Source organism: Chanos chanos, chromosome 6 (genome assembly GCF_902362185.1).
Source record: "Chanos chanos chromosome 6, fChaCha1.1, whole genome shotgun sequence".
In the NCBI taxonomy this organism is placed as follows: Eukaryota; Metazoa; Chordata; class Actinopteri; order Gonorynchiformes; family Chanidae; genus Chanos; species Chanos chanos.
The window spans coordinates 48,604,803-48,624,285 of record NC_044500.1 but is presented as its reverse complement, the minus strand read 5'-3'; the positions used below and the strand labels follow the sequence as shown (position 1 = coordinate 48,624,285).

The 19,483-nt window shown below is 40.6% G+C and overlaps 1 protein-coding gene across 1 annotated transcript in view; it reads left to right on the top strand.

Annotated features, from left to right (window-relative positions):
- The window catches only part of slc4a8 (solute carrier family 4 member 8), a 62,107-nt gene extending 46,864 nt beyond the window's left edge, over positions 1-15,243 (top strand). Inside the window, exon 28 of the mRNA XM_030778465.1 lies at positions 15,161-15,243. Within this exon, the coding sequence (XP_030634325.1) occupies positions 15,161-15,243 (83 nt within the window). The remainder of the gene's footprint in view (positions 1-15,160) is intronic.
- The last annotated feature ends 4,240 nt before the right edge of the window (positions 15,244-19,483 follow it).

Genomic DNA, 19,483 nt, shown 5'->3' with positions numbered 1-19,483 from the left:
AGGAAAACTTTATGCTGTTTTTGTGTGTGGGTCAGGTTGGCATATTGGCTCTGTGTTTCTGGTCATAATGGCAACGTAAATTATATATTTTTACATTTAATTTCAGTTCATTTTTAAAGTAAATTATTATTACCTGTGCCACTTCTTCTATACAAGGAGGACACACTGGCTTATCTCCACTTTAAACAACCTGTACTCACTCTCCCACCTCTCTTCAAACTGTCCTCCCTCTCCATCAACTTTTTTGACATTTGTTAGCTAAAGCCACTGGGTCACTAGAAAAAAAAATGAAAAAGGAATACAAGGTGATGAGAGAAATATTTTGCCTGTATTAACCATGGATGATTATTATTTTAATTAACTGCCAACTGCCACTTTATTTATACTAATTACTGTCTAAGTATTAATGTTCTTCTGTTCTGTGTGTCATATAGTTTTGTAGCTGACACGTTAAATGCCATCAGAAAGTCACAGTGGAATATAACAAACAGATAAAGGAAGTGGTGCAAGCAGTAGCTGTTTTGACACCCTGCCCAGACCTAGCTACGCTAGAGAGAGAAGTGTCATATAGGCTATGTTTGTGATGAAGCAAAGACAGAAGTTCTCGGAACGGGTATAGCTTAATTAGAAAAGTGAGAACAACACCTAGAAGCGACCACACACCCTATACGATGTGAAAATTGTTTACTCCATTGTAAAATACTGTGTTTCTCTTTTCGGGGAGAGACTTTGTCTGCCCACAAGGAAGCACACTCTCCCATGTAGCATGCACTAAAGGGAATGATTGATCATGCCTAAAGTTTTTGGTCTCTGAGACTAAGCAAACCTCTATTTCAGTGTTAGCTGTAAATTCATGAACAGGAAAAAATGGGGATCGGGCAAAAACGTGGTTAGAGTCCAGGCAGAGTTCAAAACCTAGAGGTCAATCCAATACAAAGGCAGAGGTCACAGACGAGGAGGGCAGAAACAGTCCAGGCAATTACAAAAAAACAAAAAGAGCAAGACAAGAGCAAAATCCAGGAACAGGCAGAGGTCAAAAACATGAGCAAGAATCAGAAAAACATACATGATAACGCAAGAGAACCTTTCACGAGGATGATCTGGCAAAAGTGAGTGGTGAGACAAGGCTTTTAAAACTCAGACTAATGAGAGAATGGTGAACAGGTGAGTAGAGGGAAGGCAGGTGATTGGTGCGAAAACAAAAATGTTGGAGTGGAACTGTTAAAGTAATTTTATAAAAGACACTCAGATTCTCCAAAGTCAAGGCAGGCTGGTTTATTCTCGCGGCGAGGACACCAGTCGCAAAGCAATACAGTCAGGTATTACAGTTGTGAGTAGTCTAAAACTCCCTTTGCGTTCATGCGGCATTTATCTGTTAGAAAGGAATCATACCAATTATTTTTGCACTCCAGAGATAGGAGATACATGTTTCTCTACTGAGCTGTGGAACATCCTGCTCTTGGTTACAGTGTCCTTGACTGAGCACCTGGTTCCAACTAGATATTAATGAGAATATTTCATAAAAGGAATGACATATTTTTCTGACATTTCCCTCCTGTTTATACTTTGTATGGAATATCTTATTTACAAACATATCAGCGCTCATCGTCAACATCGTCATTCTGGTTCTCTCATCGAGGGAGGTGAGGGCAGCGGGAAGCAGCGCGGCAGTGGTGGAAGCATTAATGTGGTGGCAGCAACAAACCACGGTAGAGCCTACAGGAAGGGGGGGGGGGGGGGGCGTGACCTGGAGGGTAATGAGAAAATGGTCAGAGAGGGCAAAGGAATAGGGAGATACAACCACATGAGAGATAGCTAGGCTGTGAGCTAGAATAAGATCTAAGGTGTTGCCATTGGAATGAGCGGGCTCGCAGACATATTGGTTGAAGCCAAAAGTATCAATAAAGCATTTACATTTATTTTAAAGAGAATCAGAGTTGTCATTGATGTGGATATTAAAATCCCCCATTATAAGTATTTTATCCACCATAGTCATAATGTTAAAGATGAATTCAGAGAATTCATCTAGAAATTGACTATAGGGCCCAGGGGGCCGATAGATCACTACTATAAGAAAGGATGAGGTAGTGCAGGATTGCTTCAAAGAGAGCACCTCAAAGGAGGCAAAGTTTGGTACATTAAAGATGCTAGGAGAGAATTCAGTGTTATAAATTAAGGCTACACCCCCACCTTTCTTTGCTGCTCTAGCAGCATGCGAAAAGGAACAGTTGGGGGGTGAGACTTCATTTAAAGAGAAATAAACATCTGGCTTCCACCAAGTTTCACACAAACCCATCATGTCAAGGCTAAGATCAGTGATGAGATCACTGACCAGCAAGGCCTTGTGGGAGAGCGATCTAATATTAATAAAACTTAACTTCAGGGTTATCGGGCTTACAACTATCAAATCGGAAGAGGGGGTCAGTTGAATTGGAACTAAGTTATTGCGGGAAATGGGCTGTCTGAATCTAGACTGAAGTGGTCTGCGTGGGCGTGAGAGTACGCTAATAGCAAAAGCCAAATCGCTGCTGACAGAGGGATGACCAAAGAGCAGGTTATGTTGAGCAACTGAGGCAGAATGAGGACCAGGCTTAAAGAGGAAGCTAGTCTCTGCTGAAGCCTCTTCACTAAATGAATAACTAGTCATATTAATCTTAGCCTTATGTTGGATATTGAACTCAACTGTATGAGTTTTCAACATTTAAACCGACAGTAATTCGTTGTGTTGACTCTTGTGTTTGTGAGTAATCTGTTTTAAAAAAAAAAAAGCCAGAAAAACAGCGGGATGGGGATTGGGTGCTTGAGGAAAAAATGTACAGTTTTAGAGTATGAGAAAAACTTTCTTTTTTAAAACCATACAAGATTGAAGCATAGAAATAATCTACCAGTTATCCCCTGCTGATAAGCCATACAGATAACACTGCGATGCCAACAAAAATGTACTTTGTGGTAAACAAAAGCAGACTACATCGAGAAGAGAATGAATTGTTATTAGGAGATGAAACTATTTTGTTTGATATCATCCCCCTCTTTAGCAAAATGACCAAAATGCATCCCCCTTGTTAACGTGCCATCCCTTATATACTCTATAAAGCAGTATCTGTCACTACTTCTGCCAGGAAGGGGAAGGGGAATTTGTCTGCCCCACTGTCCATTCTGTGTATTGTCATGCCATGTGCTTCTGTTTGTTTTGGCATGCTCTCCTTCCCTCCCTCTTCTCCTGCATGGCTGTGGCTCATCAGTTCGAGCATGAGTGTCTGGCTTGAATGTGGCTACTTTCTTCTTAGGTGTGCCCCACCCCCTTCCTCCCTGTCATCTCTCTCTTCATCGTCATCCTGATGGCTGCTGCGGCTTCGTGGCTTCCTGCGCTGCTGTGGCTGTGTCGTACACCCCAACTGAGCCCCCCGCTGTTTTGTCATTCTTTATACTGCCTACTAGTTGTGTTTTCATGTTCATTATCACTGTGTTGTTTGTAATTTGCCCACTGGGTTGGCACCTTTTACACACCTGGCTGGTAACAAATAATAAATTGTTTAAACTCACAGTATTAGACTGAAACAAGAAGTGACCAAAAGTTAAATGAACTTTGAAAACTTAAAAAAACAATGCTAAGACAACAAATGTTTGGTAGTTAAGCCAATTTTATCAGCTTTAGTTTTTGAATTGAAACAATGGTATTTTTCAAGTTGACTTTACTCACATTTTCAAGGTAGCAGATGAACTTAGGTTTGTAAGTTTAACCAACATGAAATATTTTACAGTGCAACATTATGAGAAAACCATAAAGACTAAACCATTTCAACAGTGTAAATAAAGGTAGAGTAGACCAACTTTACGTAGTTCTTTTTCTTTATTTATTGTAACAGATTGAAGATCAATTACACTTGCACAATATCGTTCCTTAGGGCTAAAATGAACTTTAAAGAGTGGAATGTTATTGCAGATGTAACTTCATTAATACATTTTTAGTGATTCCATTAAATAGCTAAATGAAAAAAGGTATTTTAAACATTTTAATCAATTATCTACAGCCCCACTTCTTGACAATAAATCTGAAGGAAATAAGACAGAGAAAGTATTGATACATGGTCTATGCCTTAACTAAAGATTCCTTGGTGTTTATGTAACGGATCTCTTCTCTTCCGAGAAACGGGAACAAGCACGAGACTGGTTCTATCTGTTTTTATTCTGGAAGGCAAATAAAAGAAAACTTGTATTTCTTCCAAAAACAACAGCGTGTGATGACTGCAGACCCGCAGCATGAAGAATTCTTCTACTGGGGTTTTCCACACACACATACTGAAAGACAACGACAATCATGCACTCCACTCAATCCACAACAACACAAATTCAATGCCAGAATCATTACTTGTTACCGATCTCATAGTTTTACATTGACTAATCAAAAATTAATTCCAGAATACAGAAGAAACCCTTTTTTTCTCCTAGTTTGAGTATAAAACACACAAACACTCTTATTACCAATCTGCATACCATTACAGCACTGGAATGATGGTGACTCGCTAGCATGTTACAAAAATGTAAAGAAACTATATACATGAAACGTACCTGGAAGGCAAATAAAAGAAAACTTAGAATTTGGCGCCGGTTAACTACACGCTACACTGTAAAATGAAAAACGCCCGTAAACTTGTAACTACGTAACAAAACATTACTTTTATCATCATTATATTTGCTAGTATAACCAACAGTCAAAGTGCAGTGAAGTGTTTTTGATCATAACATACTATTTCTCAAACCCTTATTAAAAAAAACGAAATGAGGAGAAATGCATGAATGTACCCTTCTACAGGTGTACGGCAACACGGAGGGACCAAAATGAAACAATCTGCGGTAAATCACACACCGCTAGGGGCTCTTAAACACCATTTCTTTATGCTCAACTTCATGAAATTCATATAACAAATTGATGATAAATATTTACTTTATTTTCTAACTCCGTTACATTCACCCCCACTGAATTTCATTGAACTTAAGCATCATGGGTATGGTGCTGACTGAAAGCTCACAAACACACTTATTATCACAAAACAGGGTCACCGATAAATAACAGGACAGCCAAACCCAAAGTTATCCCATAAGGATGAAGTGGTGAAAACAGAGAACCACAGAGAGCGGAAAAAAACAACTTATCATATGGGTTGTGATGCACGCCTATAGGTGTTATTTTTTTCTAGTTATGCAGACCTATTCCAAGAACCTCTCACCAAAATCATATATATGATGCAGTTTGGGGGGGGGGGGGTTCACCCAGTAACCACCTGCATGACTTGTTATTTTCCATTTCACAGTTTTGTTTTGAGACACGACCTTTTAAATTATAGGCTATAGATATATATCGATATAGTTTCAGTTTGTGATAGCCTTGTGCATAACGAAGTTCAATTTATACCTTTTAAGTCCTTAAATCTGTAGATAGGGCGGCACTCGAGTTAAGTGCAGCGCCAGGGTCTTATTTCTGTTCCTGTTTGTCAAGCACAAAGCAGATGACAGATGTAATTTTCCAGTGAAGTTTAAATCCTCTGAGCTTGGAATGTTAAGCATTATTAATGTAGTGAAGTTACTCAAACTTGAAACTGTGAGTTAAGGTAGTGCAAAAATGTGTGTTTCTTTGACAAAATAAGGAAAATTTTCTTTCATGGATAATGAAAAATAATAAATTGTTTAAACTCACAGTATTAGACTGAAACAAGAATTGACCAAATGAACTTTGAAAACTTAAAAAAACAATGCTAAGACAACAAATGTTTGGTAGTTAAGTCATGATGCCGCTGCACACCTGGTCTTCAACCTCCCTAAGAACTCTCATGTCACTCCACTCCTTACTGCGCTCCACTGGCTTCCGGTAGCTGCCCGCATCCAATTCAAGACACTGGTACTGGCCTACCAGGCAACAAGAGGCTCCGCCCCATCATACCTTCAGTCCCTAATAACTCCGTATACCACTACTAGAACCCTCCGCTCTACGACCTCTGGTCAGCTGACGGTCCCCTCACTTCAGGAACCCAGCAGCCGCTCCTCCCGACCACACCTCTTCTCTGCCATTGCCCCGAGGTGGTGGAACGACCTCCCTCATGCAGTTAGGACTGCGGAATCCCTCACCATCTTCTGCAAGAAACTGAAAACCCACCTCTTTAGAACCCACCTATCCCCCTAAGCCTAACCCCCTTCCTTAAAAAAAACAAAAACAAACAAAAAAAAAACCTTGTCTTGTTTCTATGTTTGTCTAAGAATTCCAGGGCGCAATACGATGGAGTAAATTGACGTTCAGTCTTTTTAGCGATGTCTGCTTATGAGGTATTAGGAATCTGACTGATGCACTGACTGTAAGTCGCTTTGGCTAAAAGCGTCTGCTAAATGCTAAATTGTAAATTGTATGAAATATTTTACAGTGCAACATTATGAGAAAATCATAAAGAGTAAACCATTTTACAGTGTAATTAAGGATAGAATAAACATTTCAACAGTGTAAATAAAGGTAGAGTAGACCAACTTTACGTAGTTCTTTTTCTTTATTTATTGTAACAGATTGAAGATCAATTACACTTGCACAATATCATTCCTTAGGGCTAAAATGAACTTTAAAGAGTGGAATATTACTGCAGATGTAACTTAATTAGTACATTTTTAGTGACTCCAAAATGCTATCCAGACAGATGAAAAAAGGTAATTTAAACATTTTTATCAATTATCTACAGCCCCACTTCTTGACAATAAATCTGAAGGAAATACAACAGAGAAAGTATTGATACATGGTCTACGCCTTAACTAAAGATTCTTTGGTGTTTATCATGCTGTGTAAATATTGTCAATGGAATACGTTCCTATGCTTCCAATGTTCTCCCGAAAGAGCTCTCTCATTTTTTCTCTATCACGGTGGCCCTCTGATTCACTGCTGAGGAAATTGCTTATGGCCTCTGTCTCAGCACAGTTACCAGCAACATTCACATTCTGATTCTCTCCATCCGGGGGCAGAGAGAAAAGGTTCTGGCACTGACCACAGGGAGGTTTAGGAACCCCAGTGTTTGCTAAGTCATAGGCTGTGCATGAGACCCCCTCTGGAAGTTCGATTCTTAAATTTGTGCCACCACATTGTTTTTTAAAATATTCTGACATCACGACGCTGGCTACATAAGGATGCCATGTATGTACACAGGACACAGCAGTCATGATCTGTTTGCCAGGCCAGGTTAGGGAAGCCCCATAGTAGTTTCTGCCAGTTTTATTACTGTGGCAGATGCAAATAACGGTAGGTATCAGGGGGCATCTTCCACCTGATCTTGTTCTGCATTCCATGCTGATCTGGAGGAGTGTCCTCCTCACCTCTTGTTCATTGCCGTCATGTCTGTTCACAACCTGTGGAAAACAGAAAAAAGGCACATTTTAGTTCAAACATCCTTTGAGTATATTTATTGAGATCCAGGGTTCATTGAACATTAATATAATAATGAAGTTTTGGCTTGTATATGGACAGATTCAAAAACTCCTCTGTGAAAAGATGACCTTGATCTGCCAATGATACGAAAACAATCCTTACTCACAATCTGGGATGTTGAGTAGATGTTGATCTACGGCAGAGTCATGTTTTAGTGTTGTTTTAGGTTTTGACATGCGAGGTGGCTTGAAAAACTATTCTAAATTCAGCCATAAGTTGAGAGCCACAGGCCTACTGCCCAGTTTTTCAGGAACGTTCAAGTCTTGAAACTGATAGGATGAACTTGGCCATATAGTTTTTCTAAATAAGTAATATTTTTCTTATTTATTTTTTGTTATGATGTGTTTGTTAGAAGCTGTTAATCAATAAATGTGCTTTAGCCTCTGTATTAGTTTCCTTAACAGTATGTGTGTTAACCACATAAGTAAAAGCAACACTATTAGCAATTCCACAGCTAAAAACCATGGTGTGATTTTTGACGCTAGTCTCTTGCTTGTCACTCATATCAAGAATACTACCAAAATGGCCTTCTATCATCTCCACAATATCCCCAAAATTAGGCTCCTACTATGTATCGCTGATGCAGAAACCATTGTCCATGCATTTGTCACATCTCGCCTTGGCTACTGTAAAGTTCTGTACTCTGGTTTGCCCACCTCTAGTACCAGAAGTCTTCAGCTCGTCCAGGATGCTGCTGCCAGAATCCTGACCCGAACTAGGACGTTCGACCATATCACTCCCGTCCTGGCTTCCCTTCACTGGCTCCCAATTCACATTAGGGCTGATTTTAAAGTCCTCCTAATAACATAAAAAATTCTCCATGGGCTTGCAGTGGCCTATCTATCCGAATTAATTACACCCTACGACCACGCCACCCCCCCCCCCTCACACCCTGCGCTCTCAGTGGATGCTAGTTTATTAGTTGTTTCAAGAGTTAAAAAGAAGTCGGCTGGCCATTGCGCCTTTGCCTACCGCGCACCCTTTCTCTGGAACAGCGTAACTAAAGAAATCAAAGACGCGACCTCTCTTGCTACCTTTAAAACCAAACTTAAGACTCATTTATTCTCTGTATCGTATGGATAGCAAAATTTCGAACTGATCATCCGGTGAGGCTCAGTCTCTGCTGTAGTCTCTCCTGGCATAGTTTAGCTTAGTAGCTGCCAGTTTAGATACCTCTCATCTTCTCTCTCTCCTCCCTCTCCTCTGCTTAACCTTATCTTAACCTTGTCAGTGTCTGTTACTAACCTGCTCTCCTCTCTTTGTGTGAGTGGTTGATGTCTGCACCTACTGCCTGGATGCGGCTGACTGACTTTGAGCCCTGCTGTCCCTGGCCCTGCTCACCGCATGTGGTCCTACTCCTCCTGCACCCTCCACAGCCATTAGAAAATTAGAAAATAGTCCTCTCGTTCAAAATTCCCTGTACTATTAAGAACAAAAAAGATCAGCTGTTGGTGGCACTTCTCTCTTAATACTCATTGTCCTACAGTTTCACACAATCCAATGCAATAAAGGATATTGCTCTCACATGTAAATGCTTACCTTTCCTCTCTTGAAATTTCTCTGTCCTATGTGTGTAGAGAAAAAAAGGAGCTGTCTGGATAAATATAAAAACACCATTCATCACCACATAGAAATATAACTGGAGTGGATATATATTTACCTGCTGAGCCATCCTGAAATAAGAGTCTTCTCTGAGAGTAAGGACTCCAAAAAGAATAAAAAACAACTCCAGAAAAGACTGCAAACCACTTAACTGAGAGCTAGGACTGTCTTTTTGTAAGAGAGAGTGTGACATGACACTCTGAGCCATCCTGAAACAACAGGTATAAAACAGATTGAGCAAAGGTTGAAAACAGTGAGCCTTCTAAATTCATCAAGTCTTTATCTTTGTGGTACAGCCGGCATTTAGAAAGCTCACACAGGGCATTAACGTGCAAAACCTGGAATTTTGCACCTCACTGAAATACAAGTCGCCAGTCTCAGAAATACAAGTCGCCAGTCTTGTATTAAGGATTCTTTATTTCACTCGATCATGCACTTTTAGGTAGTTGCTTGTAACTTGTGTTGTATGTGTGTGGTTTCTAAACAAAGTGAACAGAATGATTTTATTACACGCCTTGGAGGCTTGTTGGTGTCATGACTATGCACCATCTAAAGCCTGAAATTATTTGTTACAGACAGAGGAGAACGGGCTGGTCAGAGAGAACAACAGTCGATTTAATCCTATCACACCAGTTTTAAGTAACAACACCACACTTAAGTATTGCTAGAATTACGCTATATAAGTATCACTAGAATATCAGGTAGGCTTAACAATTTAAATCTAAACAAATGGCAGTCAAGTTGGTCACTGAGTCAGCTGAATTACCATTGGCTGTAAAATGCGCATCCATTGCAGAAGTCATGTTGATCAAAGTCTGTCTGTTGTAGTTGTTCATGGCGTTCGAAAATGTAGCTTTGTTGCTCAAAAATAGCAGGAATAAACAAAATTAAAGTTGCGGGAGAGGCCAGAGAACTACAGCCATCTTAACGGTGTGTTAGATTAGATTAGATTAGATTCAACTTTGTCATTGTGCAGAGTACAGGTACAAAGCCAATGAAATGCAGTTAGCATCTAACCAGAAGTGCAAAAGCATAGTATTATTTACAGAGAACTGCAGGTAAAAGTGAGTACTACAGCATGAGTGATGGTACATCTTACAGTATGTACAGTATTATAGACAGTGGTGAGCAATATATATACAGATTAATATATATATAATATAGCAAACACACTCCAGTCTGTACTGGAAAGTTGCTCACACTTTTAATGACCGGGCTATATTTGGGAAGCAGGAACAATGAAAGATGATCAGACTGTCCCAGGTGGGGGAGGGGAGTGACTTTGTAGGCGTCAGCCACATTTGTGTATACATGATCCAAAGTTTTATGTCCCTTTGTGATGCATGAGACATTTTGATAAAATCATGGGAGCACAGTACTCAGGTTGCAGTGACTGAAGTCCCGAGCAACAATAAAGGTCCCGTTTGAGTGCAGTGATTGTAGCTTGCTAATAGTGGCACTGAGCTCTTTCATGGTTACTTCAGCATTTGCATCCAGTGGTACATAAACTGCAGTAGCAATGATGCATGAAAACTCTCATGGTAGATATAAAGGTCTGCACTTAATAATCAGGTATTCCAGATCAGCAGAGCAATAAGTGTCAGCAATGGTACAGTCGGTGCACCATGATTTATTCACATAGATGCATAAACCACCACCCCTGCTTTTACCTGTTGCTGCTACAGCTCTGTCCGCCCTGAAAACTGTGTGCCCCTCCAGTTCCACTACGTTGTTTGGGACATCAGTGTTTAGCCATGTTTCTGTAAAAAACATATGGAGTTCTGTATTTCCACCGTGGAGTTCAGCTGCTTTGTGAATGAGCACAGCTGTCTTAGAAAATAATCCTTTTGTTGTAAATTCACTGCCTTGTTAAGAACCACATAGAAATATAACCAGAGTGGATATATATTTACTTCCTGAGCCATACTGAAGCAAGAGTCTTCTCTATCAATCCAGAAAGGAGTCAGGAATGACATCTCTCTCTCAGTCAATGAAAATCCCGCTTTTGGTGGACCAACCAGTGCGAAGCCTTGGAAGGCTTTACATGGCCAACCTGTCAGACAAGCACGTGGTTGCCTCTGTCACATCCCAGCTCTCGGACAGTCTGTGCAAGATCGACCAACCTTCCTACCAGGGAATTTCACGGTCGGGTTTTACCAATTCACCTTATCAGTGTCTGCGTCTGATGTGGCCCCTGAAGTTATGCAACATCACGCCAACAACGGCTCTGAAGATAGACTCAAAAGTCAACAACTACATCCATAAATGGCCGGGCCTTTCTCAAAGTCTTTTCAACACAGCACTGTTTGGGAGAAACATCCCAAAACTTCCACTGAAATCCATTAGTTTGGGAAATTTCTAATGCATGTGAATCACACCGTAACCTTTGAACAGCAAATCGACTTTTAAGACAAATAGTTGGAAATGTTCTGGGAAAAAAAGTTTATTTTAACTCTTTATTAAAATAAATAAATAAAATAAGTAACCACAATATAATCTGACTGCCTATGATTATTTATGTACATTATTTTTGTCACACATAGACCTATTTAAATCCCATGTGAATGAAATTTCAAATAATATGCCAGCTAGCAAGCTAGCTCACTGTACAGGTGTCATTTATTATTCACCGGAGAAAACAGGCTAACTGCTACAGTTTGTAATGATTTTTTCAAGCCAGAAACCTAAACACTGCATTGCTCTGATTGTGCATTGTGCATTTAGTTGATACAAAATGATTCAAAATTACATTCGGAAGCGCTGCTTAAAGAAGAGAGGCCCCTTTTACTGTGTTCCCATTCCCTATCCATGCAAAAGCCATACAGACAATCAGCCAATCAGAGTGCAGTGTGCAACAGAGAGACGAAAGGGGGAGAAAAACAAGTTAGAACTGGACACTAAAAATGGCGATAGTGAGAAGCCATTCAGTTTACTGCTGTATAATTAGTGAATTATAACACCTTTCCCTGTGTGCGTTCATGACTGTGAAACCACACATACACATGCCCAAACCAGCGAAGTGGTCTAGCCTATCCAAATGTCGGTAAACCTTTAAAGGATCAGAAACTAATCTGATCTCCCTGTGTTCTGACCGACACCCCGTGATGACAGCCAACCCCCACCCTTGAACCAGTACACACCTTCCCCACACTGCTGTCCCACAGGTAGGCCAAGTAAACGGACTGGTTCAACAGATATGTGAACATGGTAAATAAGTAATGTTAATGTTTACCCAGGGTGACCACATTTTGGTTTTCAAAAAAGAGGACATGAGTTAGTAGACGCTAAAATGTTATTCACTACCGATAGGCTCTCATCCCTCCGACGATCAGATGTGACAGAAACATGGTCTCTCATCACTGAGGAATGAGTTCTGATTGGTTGAAATAAGTCTTATTTGGCGTATCGATACGATCATAGGGCCTACAGAAATTTGCTCAGATTGTTGACTGTTCTGCGTAGGCTATACTCTAACATAAGTCTAACATGAGCCTGCGTCAGCAGGGGGATTTATAACAAAACACTTTCGTTCACAAAGTAAATTCATGTTCTTTCACACACATATAATGCAAAACATCATCCTGAGAGAGAAAAAATTACCAAGGTTCAGACCTCGGCAACCTCTTAGCTGGCTACAGGGGTGTGTGCGTATAAGAGAGAGAGTGGAAGTGGGCCTATCAGATACAACAGACCAGGCTCCCTCTCTCTCTCCCTCTCTCTCTCCCCCTCTCTCTCTCTCACACACATACCCCTTTTCCACTGCCGCGGTGCCGGTGCCGGTGCCCGATCGAGCACCGGCACCCGCGCTTTTCCACTGACAAAATACTGGTGCCGGAGCCGAAAACTGGCACCGGCACGGCACCACAGAAATGCTGGTCCCAAAAGTTGGAACCGCTGACGTCAGAGGCTATGCAAATAAAAACCACGCGAGAACCAATCAGTTCAGCGTTTGATACGTGACGTTCTTTAGAGAGGCGGGAGTAACAAAAAACGTCTGACCAAGTAGCGGTAGGCTAAAGGATATTTGTAGCGTGAAAATATGTATATGATTAAAAGATGCATGAGTAACAATTTGTGTCTACATCAATACGGGCTGTTGTTTACATGTTACATGAACGTAGTCGGACCCAGAGTGGTAGAAAAAGACACTCTCTCTCTCGGCTCTGGCTGGTGCAATTAAACCACTTCATGCAGACCTTCATTTAAACACTCGTTTTAACTTTTGAGCTAAGTGACAGACTTACTATTTTCATGAATTTTGCCCCCAGAGCGAAAAGTTCTGTGACAAAATTCGTGAGGTGTTTCGCTGTGTGGAAGCCTAGCGTAAAAGTAAATTTATAAAGAGCAAGCAATGCGTTCTGTCCGACATTATTTTTTCCCCACGGAAATTACCCAAACTTTCGCTATGTAGCGTTCGGTTCCCAAACCAGTGGAAATGCGGGCCGGTTCTCAAAAGGCACCAAGGCAGCACTGGCTCCGCACCGGCACGGGCACCAGCACCAGCACCGTCGTAGTGGAAAAGAGACAACACACACACACACATGCACACACACAGCAGTTCAAAGAAATGACTCAAACATTGGTATTCTTGCTTCTTACTATAAAACTTAAGTACTTAGATAAGAGTCCTGTGTGTGTGTGTGTGTATTTCTTTCACATTCACAACTCACAAACCTGGAATTTGTTATTCTGATCTAAATCATGGAGACAGCATACAGTGTAATCTTGGGTATGAAAAGACTGTGGTCTCTTCACTGGGAACCCACAACCTGAGTGTATTTCAACACTCTGTAGTTTTGGTCTGGGGACCGTACTGAAGGCAACAGAAAAATTAGCATGACAACCACAGACTGCTGCTAACATGACACAAACCTCCAACAAAATTTTAGCAAAACTAACTGACACAAATTCTGCAGACCCCAGCACCTTTAAAGCACATTTCACATGTTCAGTCAACATGTTCACATGTAACACTGTGCAATTATTTGAATTTTTGACAATTAGCCAAATGAATAAATAAATTAATAAATAAATAAGATGTAAAGCATGTTATGAACACTTTTTAACTTTTTGAAAATTTCCCTGTTTCACACAAACTGCAACATTTAATAAATAAATAAATAAGCGGTATTCATAGTCCTCTGAGATAATGGCAGGGAGAGAGAGAGAATTAGAGATAAACAGAGTGAAAGAGAGATAGAGAGACAGATGGAAGAGAGAGAGAGAGAGAGAGAGAGAGAGAGAGAGTGCATGTCTTGCTTAAATCAACACAATCCATGCTTAAATCAATGAGGGTATGATTTTCCATATAGTTTTTTGATAGTCAAAGTGTGCGTGTATGTGAAGGAGACAGAAAAAATAAAGGACCCTTGTAATTATAGGTATCATACATACATTTTCCATCACGCACACACACGCACATGCCCAACAGCAACATCAGAGCCAGGAAATGATGTTCAGACAGTTAGTTTGATAGTCAAACAGTGTGTGGGTGTGTGTGAACAAATGTGTCAGCTTATTTCCTTGATGTGTCTCCTTTGAAACTAAAAAAAAAGGAATATCCAAATTAGCACTGACGTACGTGTGTGTGTGGAAAGAAAGAGAGAAGTTATGTGTGATATGAGGACATTTGTTTATGTTTGTTTTATTTTCTAGCCCCGCCACTCCATCACCAACAACCCTCAAACACCAACACACACACACACACACACAATACTGGTATTTAGGTGAATTTCAGATATCACTTTAAAGAACAGAGGTGAAAGGAGAGGCCAAAACTGTTTATAAAATTTCTGCTGGGTAGCCATCTGGTCCAGGTATTTTATTGTTAGGCATGAGGTGGAGTGCCCTGGTGATTTCTTCAAGGGAGAGAGAGAGGCACCTCTAGATTTTCTGATTGGATTTGAATTAGTTTAGGTAGGGAGACATCCCTCAGAAGTGTTTCAGCATCTTTAGGCGAAGTGTTCTAGCCTGAAAAGATTTGAGTGAAAAGATTCATTAGTTATGGAGGAGTCATTAATTATGGAGTGGTTATGGGTTATATTTCCAGATGGGTCCATGACTGAGGTAATGACAGATTTCTCTGTTTGTTTGTTCAATCAGTGGGATTGAGTCCAGAGATGGGACAGCATGGTTACTCACTCCCACCCCCTCCCCCAGCTTCCTTCTACCGGCTCAGGGATTGAACCTGCAGCTCCACAGTAACAAGTTTGCCTCATCCACAACTAGGCTACCACTGCCCCAAGATGTCTTTGTCAATGCAGCTCCATATTGCTTGGAAGTAGCCCAAAACTTCCCACATACACAGAGATTATAAGCACTACTCTTAGGGCTTACGTGTACGCCCTGCCTTAATAAATGTGCAAATGTGCAGTAGGTGATTTGTAAGGGGATGAGGGATGGTGCCATTTCCCTTGTTAGCAAACTGACCAAAATGCAGCCCCCTTGTTAACCTACCACCCCCCTATATAATCTATAGAGTAGTGTCAGTGATCATTGGGCCATCCCCCCTGTTAAAACATAACAAATCTTCTACTGCATATGTGTATGTATTGTTTGCATGTTTTTTGTGTGTTTGTGTATGCACAGTTGCGTCCATGTGTGTGTCACAGGCGGACAGGCAACGGTCTGTCAGTGTCCATTATTCATAAGCCCAAAACTGTCCTCGTGTAAGCAGGTCAGAGCCTTGAGGCTGCAGTACCGCTTGCCAGATGGCAGCAGCGTTGTCTTTGACAATCCTTTGATAACACTTTGATAGACAAAGTGTGCGTGTATGTGAGGGAGACAGTAAAAACAAAGGACGGTTGTTATTAATCATACGTACCTTTCCTTGAAGCACACACACACACAGCAAATACCCAACAACAACATCAGTGACAGGACATGAAGTCTACATGCATTCGTTCATTTTATTCCTCAGAGCGATATCAAATACGATTGCTCTATCATTGTCCACAGTCTTAGGTTCACTGACAGGCTGTATTGGTCACAGGTTCAGTACATGTATTCATTTGGTAATGTCGCACAGGTTAGTTTCCAAGCACCCAAAGCAGCTGATTGGTCAGTCAGGATAGGTGATTCAGTGTAAACACTGAGGTCCATGCTATGGTTGGGACATGGATACTAGGCTCTTTACCCTGTAGGTTGTTGTCCTCCTGTGTTAGGCCCATATCTACAAGTCAAATACTGCAATTTCAGGCTGAAGACCCCTGCACATGCTCAGTGTTTAGTGATGTATAGGCATCATTTATACTTAAATTCAAACAAACAGAATTTGGACAAAAAAACACTTGTAAAAAAATCCATTTGTAGGAAAAAAAAATTAAAAGACAGTACTAGTTCTGATTAAGATGTGTTACTTCCTGGTTTCCTTTGATATTCCCTGCTTAGTGAATCATAAGTTCTACCTGGTTTCAGTTAGTTTAGTCTTGTTGTATATAAATGCTCCTGCTTTTTCCTTCATTCTTTGTGTGGAATGTTATCAATGCCTGTTGACCCTGTGTTACGTTGGTTTACCTGTCTGCCTGAACCTTGAATCTGCATTCTGTAAATTCCTGAAGTCTTTTGTTATGTTTGCTGTAAATAAAACAGAAACAGACCTGAACATGCATCCAGTCTCTTCAACCCAGTGTGACAAAAATAACCGGTGAGCGCTCTGCTGGAGAGTAGTACAGTACAACAGCGAGCAAGAGAAGCCCTCACAACCAATCTATTGCCATTCTTTTAAATGAGCTGGAAAACTGAATGGGCCTCAGAGAACAGAATTAGATATATCCAGATTTAGAGCCTGTAAGCATACTGATGACCTGTTACTACTGTGTGAATGAACATTTCTCATGAACTCTCTAAACACAAACAGACTAGCATCGTGTCTCTCAAGGGTCGGGTAAGAAATGGACGTGGACGTGACCCTTTGGTCTCACTGGTAGCTGCTCACATTATAAATCTTGCTAGCATTTCTGTATTATACTACACATGATCACCTACGATGGTCATATATTAAACATTTCTAGACCGTTGTAATGTTGGATTTTCTTGTGATTTTACAAGTAAACGATCTGGAGCAAAAGCTTTATCTGGTGGTGGTGGAATCTGGCAGCGTGTCTGCTTGCGCTGCAGCTTAACTCAGAGAACTGTTACCGTGATCAGCCTTTTATACCATGAAGCAAACAGACAGTAGGTTTACAACGTTGCTTGATGCAAATCAGAATCTAGGTGTCAATGCTAAATTCCCCTTTTGTCTGTGATGGCTGCCATTCGCCCATTACCAGTTGTATTTTGCCTTAATCAATTGCTATTGGCTCCAACAGTAATGCGGCGCCAAAGGTGTGAGGCTTTCTTTGTATCTATGGTAATAAGACCATCAGGTTAAACAGTTCTCCTATCATGAACCATGTCTGTTCAGATGTCACTATAATCTTACAGTATCACCCTCAAATATATGCCCAGGTGAGTGATGTCATCATGACTCTGATGGGAACAGGTCTGAATGTTCAGTAGACATCTCACAGATGTATGAAAAGTCTGCAGTTTTGTCTGTATCATTGTCTTTCATTTACTGAGACTGTTCCCCTACATAAAATCTGATAAAATAAGTCTTTGGTCCAAAAGTTTCCCTCTCCGTTTGTTCTCAGAGTCTGAATTACTTCACAGACTGTCTCCCTCATAAATCACAAATCTTGTTAAAGGTATGTTATTTTCTGTCTGGGGTGAATTTCAGTCACAGATTAGTGATTAAAAGGTATATGTATTCAGTACAGAGGATTGAGGACATGAGAGAAGGAAGCACTGCTTTTGGTCATTTGACCTCCCTGTTTTGCTGTACTGAAGTTTAGGCCGTGGAGTTTTTACTGGGATTCATTGTCATATTGTTCTGCTACACAGCCATCTTTAGTCCTGATTTTCCCAAACCTTCCATATTACAGACGTTCTGCTCTTTAAACCACTGTTATATGTTTAGTGAGGACATGCAGTGTTGTTAAAACCTCTTTTAAATAGTTACATATAAAAGTACAGGAGATATGTTTGCTCTGTATGATGGAGTCATCTTAGGTAAATGTCTCACATGACTTCATGATTACTGAGAATGGCCACATCATCTGTTTGTGAGTATCTAGTTTTCATACCGGTCTTTCCAGTCTGGGTAAGGACATATTTATGGTTAATGGTTTTGACTTACAAGTATGACAGAAGATCTGTCATGTGATGAATTCCCAGCCCGTTGAAGAAAAACAATGGTGTACATTCCACAACACTACGGACATGAATGTTCAGTAAACATCTCACAGATGTATGACACGTGTGTAGTTTTTGACTGTGTAGCACCCCACCCTTAGGCTGTATTCTGTACATCTTTTATGGAATAGACTAGAAAGATGGGACGTCTGGGTCGGCAGGCTTACCTAGGGTTAAAGCGTTACCTTCACCCTGAACTTATGGTTCAGTAAAACCAACATTTTCTAGTGTTGGATTTTCTTGTGATTTTACAAGTAAATGAACCGGAGCAAAAGTGCGCTTGAAGAAAAGCTTTATTTGGTGGTAGTGGAATCCGGCAGCGTGTCTGCCTGCAAAGCTTAACTCAGAGAACTGTTACCGTGATCGGCCTTTTATACCATGAAGCAAACAGACAATAGGTTTACAACGTTGCTTGATGCAAATCAGAATCTAGGTGTCAATGCTAAATTCCCCTTTTATCTGTGATGGCTGCCATTTGCCCATTACCGATTGTATTTTGCCTTAATCAATTGCTATTGGCGCCAATAGTAATGCGGCGCCAAAGGTGTGAAGCTTTCTTTGTATCTATGGTAATAAGACCATCAGGTTAAACAGTTCTCCTATCATGAACCATGTCTGTTCAGATGTCACTATAATCTTACAATCCCCCCTTTGATCATAACAAAACATGATCACAAAAAGAAATAATTGTAACAAAATACATGAACAGAAAGAAGAAAAAGAACAGAAAAAGAAACGAAGATATGTTGACAGTAATCATGTACACAGCCTAATACTGAATACAGGCATCTCTGCTTACAGTATAAAATAGAATATCTTTTTATGATGATGTACTGATATTGAAAGGATGTACAGCATTATTAAAAATGACATTGTTGGCATGGTGGATGATTGCATTCAACAGTTATGGTGCTGGATTGTATTGGTGGATGAGATCTTCTGAAGCAGGCTGTGCTATATTGTGCGTTTGACCAATGCAGATGTGTCCCGTGTCCTGTAATTCTTCAGCAGATGTCAGTCAGGTGTCAGGTACAGTCCAGTGCAGACGTCTGATGTCAGCCAGTCCATCCTTCTCTAGAGGGGTGGTTTAAGATCCCCCTTTTCACTAGAATACCTGAAATGACACACAGGAGAGGAAACGGAAACGCACCTGGCCAAACTGCATCGACATCAAAATGAATTGTCATTTGT